This window comes from Adiantum capillus-veneris, chromosome 25 (assembly GCF_014529385.1).
Source record: "Adiantum capillus-veneris isolate H3 chromosome 25, ASM1452938v2, whole genome shotgun sequence".
Classification (NCBI taxonomy): Eukaryota; Viridiplantae; Streptophyta; class Polypodiopsida; order Polypodiales; family Pteridaceae; genus Adiantum; species Adiantum capillus-veneris.
In genome coordinates this window covers 76,161,552-76,168,578 of record NC_140955.1, presented here as the reverse complement: position 1 = coordinate 76,168,578, position 7,027 = coordinate 76,161,552, and the positions used below count along the sequence as shown (strand labels likewise).

Below are 7,027 nucleotides of genomic sequence, written 5' to 3'. Positions count from 1 at the left end.
AACATTATCTTCAACTACCTATTGAAATATGTCTTTGATGGGCAAGTGTAGATAATTTAAAGACATATGTGGCTGGGATCCATCAAAACTTTGGACGGAGCACTTATCTTTGAGTTGCAAGGGGTTGTTGTCAATGCCTTGTCTAACTCTATCAAAGGGGAACCGAGGCCAAAATCTACTAACATAATCTGGCGAAAAAGAGGAGCCCTTTACACTTGTCACAATCTGCGATGTGAAGGCTAAAGTCCAAAACAAAAACAAGCCCCTTTGCACGCGATAAAGAGGGAGAGAGGGGGAGAGAGAGAAGCCGCCGAAAACGACCGACCGTACTAGTATGAACCTACGACCCAGCTTCTTGCTAAGTAGCAAACCAAAAGATAATTCAAAACCATAACACCTTATGACTTCGTGGTGACATAAGAGACACAAGGTGGATTGCAGTTACAAGTAAATTTCACACCAAGAGATTGCATAGGTATGTGTGAGTTGGTCAAGAGATTTACTGGGGTCCTAGGCCTATAAGGACTGAGCCTTAATCAGCCCCATGTTGTTGCCTCGCTTTTCTTGCTTTTTCATTTTCTTTCAGTTTCTAGCTAGCCTAGTAGGATGGTTTCTTTGCTGTTGCCAACCTTCTCTCATACTAACCTCATCCATATACGTATTCGTCTGCGCGTTCCCTCCTTTTCTTTAAGTATTTTCTTTGGCGTGCTTTGACTCTCTCTCTCCCTCCCCCCCCCCCCCCCCCCCCCTTCCTTTTTCTTGTGTCTGTGCTTTTAAGAATAAAGACTCCATTCCTGGTCTTTCACTCGCAATTTTCTTCTTGTTTTCCTTCGCCTTCCTCTTCTGTCAAGGTGAGTCCCCCCTCCCTTACTTGCTGGAATGTCCCTGTTTTTGCAGCCGCCCCATTTCCTCTTTCTCCCAAACAAATGTTGGGTTGCCCTTCGTTTTCCCGAAAAAGCATTCGTGTAGTCTCAATTTTCCCTGAATTTTCTCTGCTTTTTTTCTCTTATTACGCCCCCTTCTGCTTATTTAGCAACTTTTGTCCAGGAAATAGAGAGCACATGACTTTCTTAGTTGGTATCTTCTCTGCTTTTTGGCGTGCTTTTTCAGCTGCTTTTTAAGTTGCTGCGCATTTAGAAAAGTCTGTTCAACAAATGGTGAGAGCTACAATTAAAACTGATGCAGGATGTTCTCTTTTTGTCGGTTTGATTAATGCAGCAGGGTTCAACTTGATCTTCAAGAGCAGCAATTTATGCACATTTGTCTAATCATCGAGATCAGGCAGCAGCTTTGTAGCATACATACATAAGAGATCATCAGCAGAAGAGCTCTTGAATAATAAGCTGCTAAACGCCCATTGCACACATACGCCCATCCTTGCAAAGTCCAATTTACCTGTCAAGTTGACAGAAAGCATGATCTCAAGGTCCTACACTAACTTGCTGGATTTGCCAGCAAGCTACTCCATTTCTCTCTCAAGTGTGAAGAGCTTCCCCAAAGTGATGACTGTGGCAGGAGTTCTTTCAGACATGAGTGATGTGAATGCCACCTCCAATGGCACACATCCCTCCTTCCCTTCATCGCCAAGAGTACCGCAGGACAGAACCATCGTCGTTGCCAACACACTCCCCGTGCACGCTCAGAAAGACTCTGCAACCGGATCATGGTCATTCACATGGGATGAGAGCTCCCTCTATCTGCAGCTCAAAGATGGTTTGCCCAAGAGTACAGAGCTTCTTTATATTGGTTGCTTGCATGCAGACATTGAGCTCACTTATCAAGAGGAGGCTGCGGCCACATTGCTTGAAAAGTTCAATTGTTTGCCTGTGTTTGTGCCCCCAGATCTCAAACACAACTATTTTGATGGGTTCTGTAAACACCAGCTATGGCCCCTTTTCCACTACATGCTGCCCATCACTTCAGAACACGGTCTCCGCTTCGACCGCACCCTTTGGCAAGCGTATGTCTCTGTGAACAAGATGTTTGCAGACAAAGTGATGGAAGTAATCAACCCTGAAGAAGATTTTATTTGGGTCCATGACTACCATCTCATGGCCCTACCCACTTTTTTGAGGAAAAGATTCTACAAGGTAAAGCTTGGTTTTTTTCTGCATACACCGTTTCCTTCTTCAGAAATCTATAGAACTCTCCCTGTGAGGGAAGAGATCTTAAGGGGACTTCTCAATTCAGATTTGATCGGTTTCCACACATTCGACTATGCGCGACATTTTCTCTCTTGCTGTAGTAGAATGCTAGGACTTCATTTCAAGACTCAGAGGGGTTACATTGACCTAGAGTATTTTGGCAGAACTGTTGGTATAAAGATCATGCCTGTGGGCATCCACATGGGGAGACTCATGGGCACACTGGAAATGGCTGAAACGAAGGCCAAGATATGTGAGCTCAAGGCACAGTTTAATGGCAAGACTGTGATTCTTGGTATGGATGACCTAGATATCTTTCAAGGCATCAATTTGAAGCTTCTGGCAATGGAGCAACTTCTGATACAAAATCCATCGTGGAAAAGAAAGTTGGTGCTCGTGCAGATCGCGAATCCTGTGAATAGACACGAGGCTTTTGAAATTCAAGAGGAAATTTACACCACTTTAAGAAGAATAAATGAGAAGTTTGGTGTTGATGATTACAAGCCTGTGGTCCTGATTGAGCGACGAGTCTCGCAGGTGGAGAGGATTGCATATTACACTGTTGCTGAGTGCTGTGTTGTTACGGCCGTAAGGGACGGATTGAATCTCATCCCATACGAATACACTGTGTGTAGACAAGGCAACCATGGGCAGAGTGCTCTAGTTATATCAGAATTTATTGGATGCTCCCCTTCCCTTAGTGGAGCCATAAGAGTTAACCCATGGAACATAAATGATGTTGCAGAGGCTATACAATCAGCTCTTACGATGCCCGCTACAGAAAAGGAAATGCGTCACGAGAAGCATTACAGATATGTAAGCACTCATGACGTCGCATACTGGGTTCGCAGTTTCATGACTGACCTAGAGAGGACATGCAAGGATCATGCACAGCATCGGTGCTGGGGTATTGGATTTGGCTTTGGCTTTAGGATTGTCTCACTGGATCCGAGCTTCCGAAAGCTCTCAATTGAGCACATCACATCTGCATACAAGAGTACAACAAATCGAGTTATATTACTGGATTATGATGGCACAATGGTTCCTTGCAACTCTATTGATAAAACCCCCAGCTCAGAGATAATAAACGTGCTGAATGCTCTATGCGCCGACCCCAATAATCTAGTGTTTATAATCAGCGGACGAAGCCGGCATATCTTGCATGATTGGTTCTCTCCGTGCAAATTGTTGGGCTTATCCGCAGAGCATGGATATTTCAACAGGTATGTCTTTAGAAGGGTGATGTAAGGTGCTTTCATTGTGGAGGTGTGTAATTCAACTTTTCTGCTTTTTTGTGCAGACGGCATCAAGATGGAGAATGGGAGCTTCCGATTCGCCTGTCTGATTTTAGTTGGAAAGAGGTGGTTGAACCTGTATTAAAACGTTACACGGAGAGCACAGATGGGTCTAGTATAGAGGCCAAAGAAAGTGCTTTGGTATGGCACTATCAAGATGCTGATCCTGATTTCGGGTCATGGCAAGCAAAGGAGCTTCTCGATCATTTAGAGAGCATGCTTGCAAACAAGCCTGTAGCTGTGAAAAGTGGTCATCACATTGTGGAAGTGAAGCCTCAGGTAAGAAGGAAAACTCCTCGCGTTTTTTCTCTTTGGGACATGTTCTGTAGAAGACTACTTACGGCTCGCTTTTATGTAGGGAGTGAGCAAGGGGATTGTGGCCGAGGAGCTGTTGCTCTCTATGGTGAAGTGCGGGAAGCCACCTGAGTTTGTTTTGTGCATTGGAGATGATAGATCAGATGAGGACATGTTTGAAAGTATTGCACATGCCATGGAAGGCTTCCCACAAATACCATTGGCTGAGGTCTTTGCATGTACAGTTGGACAAAAACCAAGCAAGGCTAAGTACTACCTTGAAGACACAGTGGAGGTGGTGAAGATGCTGCAATCTCTGACAGCTCCTTCTGATCTGCAAAGCATCAACACACCCATACAGCGTAATGTGGCGAAGCCTAGGGCAAAGTTCCGTTAACTTCAGCTCAACCAATGGCAATGATGAGAAGCTATAACCAGTTCTTTGCAGGGCAGCAAGCATCAGGTTGGCCTGTCTAATATTTAATCCAGCCATATTTAGCTGCATTATGATGAGCCAATTTTTGTAGACATGTAATGCCGTTGTAAGGATGTTTTGCTCCCAAGGCTACATTCAGAGTGCTTGTCCATTTGGACTGAAGAGGAAGCAGGTGACCCTCAGAGCCTTCCCCCCTCCCATTCACAATCGACGACGTGAGATCATCAGCGATTCTCGGCCGTCTGAGTCCCAAGGGTGGAAGAAATTAGGGGCTTGCAAGACTTTAACCTACCACATCCCCATTTAGACGCCAACATTCTACCATCATGCTAGTGTGCACGTCTTTGATGTGGCAATGGGTGACTTTAGTTCACATTGAGTTGATGCACAGAGTTTACACATAGTTCAGACACTGTGTTCACATGTGGGTTCACAGCTAGCTCACAAAATTCATGGAACGGCAGAGATCACACCCAATCTGGGGGCATCATAGTCACCATTGATCCCTTCTAGGGAATGGGGTGGTACTTAGTCAGGTGGTGTGCGGCTGAGTCGCTCGCCTTCTCCACTACATGACATGTGGGTCCAGAAAAGGTCTGCATTTTTTACAAAATCTTTGCAAGCCAGGATGGATGCTGCAGTCGCTCTGCAAACCATGCCTAAGATTGGAGGACCTGGCCCAATCTTGTGCATGATAGGGAACATGTGGTTTTTCAAAATGTAATTTGATCTTTTTGGCCCTGTGAAGGTAGAGAAGCAGGCCCTACTAGTGTGTGCATGCTAGTTGCTCTTTTAAAATATTTTGCACAAAACAAGAAAGTGGGGCAGTGTTCTTATGTGGATTTTTTGCATCTTTTGGCAGGCTGATGCATCACATGTCACTGAAGCAGGCCCTCATCGGGATGTTCCCTTACAGCTTTAGTTGGTTTTTTATAGATATCATTCTTTTATTCTTTGGGATCGTGCCCTTTGAAGGTAGCAATGTCTCCCATATCTGAAGAGGAGAAGGTATGCCTCAGAGGGATTGCTCAAGGCAATATATGTGGAAGAAGACGGCTTTGTACAGCGGGTTTGCTACTCTGCGCATGTTTAGGCAGTGTCATGTAAATTGCCTTCACTAAATACATACCTGTTATTTCTCTTTGGGGGACCTTGTGCCTCAGTACAAAAAGCTTTATTGGAGAGAACACACTCTTTGGCAATCTTGCATAGTTTTCAACTTAAGCACAGCTTCTTTGGAGAATGCAATGCACAACAGGAGCATACCATACGGTAAGAGGGCAGTGGCATTTTGCCTCGAGGGTTGATTACAACTAACTTCCCCTAACTACAAGCACAAATCTCCCTCAAATCATATGAATAATGAAACACAATGTGACATTACACTTAACATTTGCACACCAGCAACATCATCAGGAAGTTCGTACTTTAGAGAATTCAGCAATTGAATGAAGTAGATATGGTGATAAGGGCTCTGTGATAGTTTCCAACATTCACGTGGAGTCTTGCATGACTTCACAAGAAGATTTAGAATTTTCTCATGTAAGAAAACAGTCTTTTTCAGTGTTTTTCATACAATGCATAACATCATGAGCTTATGCTCGAGAAGCACCGCATACCTAGCTAGATACGATTGGGGGCACGGGACCGCCGGCCCGGTGGGGGACTGCCCCCCCCCCCACCGGGCCGGCGGTCCCGTGCCCCCAATCGTACCTAGCTAGGTATGCGGTGCCTCCCTCACAGAAGGTGCCTCCCTCACAGAAGCTCATGATGTTGAGGTAAGTCACAATGTGGGAATTATTGTGAGAATTTGTCCAAAACTTCTTGTGAGCTTGAGGATGGGGGTAGCAAAGAGCATGCACCTAAATTTGGGTGGGGGGAGGTGGATGTGATGTGGCATTGGGCAATTCCTGCAGATAAGGGTGATGCCCTAACTTTTGGCAGCCAAAACCCCTCGCCCACATCAAGTAGGCGTGCCGAAGCGATTGATCTCGCATCCCCAGCACCAAATGTTCCATGAATCAAGCAACGCCTTTTGAAAGTTCGAAATATAGTCCACCCTCCCAGGCTCACATGCATTGGTAGGTGCCTCTTAATGTGTATAGGTCCTTAAATTTGAATGAGGCCCCCTCTCCTCTTGAGGGCTGGCCAAAAATCCTTGTTCTAAAGAAAGAGAGAGAGAGAGAGAGAGAGAGAGAGAGAGAGAGAGCACTTAAAACTCTCTTGGATTTAACTCCCAAGATTTGAAGAATGCATCGGTTTTTGCACAAATTTCTAAAAATTTACCGGTTTTCTTCAAGGCAACCTCATAATCTACCCAGAGTCTACAATGTTGACCGATGTAAATAAAAAATTCACAATCAATTTTTGGCCAATATTGTGAGCCCTCACCTTTTTTAGCCATGCTGTCTGACATCACTATGCCATTTATTGTGTCGTAGTAACCTTGTATTAAGGTAAGGGGGCCAAAAGAGTGACAACCCCCAATTCTACTTATGTGCAACGCCAATAATAACACATCCAACATTCAAAAGCATGGACAACACGATGGCTTGTTGGCTAACGTGTTCATCTCAGGACTGTTAGGTTCGAGGTTCGAACCTACTTCTAGCCTTGTATGTTCATCCGCCTTCAATGGATGAAGTTTAGAAGTGGAGAATGTGGTGCCAGATACTTAGTTGACAATGATAATTTGAGGAGGCTTAGTTGAAGTGTATGACACATTATTGTTTTTGCTCCAGTTTTCATTCAAGGATCGACATGCCATGACAGATTGTCACAAGACTTTCACAGGGTGCTTATCCAGAGTGGCGAAGAGCACGACACATGCGAAATACCGAGATCTAGCTTTGAAGAGA

General features: G+C 44.8%; 1 protein-coding gene across 4 annotated transcripts; it reads left to right on the top strand.

Annotated features, from left to right (window-relative positions):
* The first annotated feature begins 727 nt into the window (after window positions 1-727).
* LOC147425118 (putative alpha,alpha-trehalose-phosphate synthase [UDP-forming] 7) lies at window positions 728-5,319 on the top strand. Of its 4 annotated transcripts, none has more exons than XR_015186373.1 (5): window positions 728-851; window positions 1,222-3,367; window positions 3,445-3,718; window positions 3,798-4,196; window positions 5,032-5,319. XR_015186373.1 is itself a non-coding variant. In XM_086499583.1 (3 exons), exons 1-3 carry the CDS (start codon window positions 1,416-1,418, stop codon window positions 4,128-4,130), a joined length of 2,559 nt encoding a protein of 852 aa, XP_086355709.1. In that variant the 5' UTR covers window positions 753-1,415; the 3' UTR covers window positions 4,131-4,984. The 4 variants fall into 4 exon arrangements, 1 of the variants encoding a protein (XP_086355709.1); XR_015186374.1 differs by having other exon boundaries at window positions 770-851; window positions 1,219-3,367; XR_015186372.1 differs by having other exon boundaries at window positions 753-3,367.
* The last annotated feature ends 1,708 nt before the right edge of the window (window positions 5,320-7,027 follow it).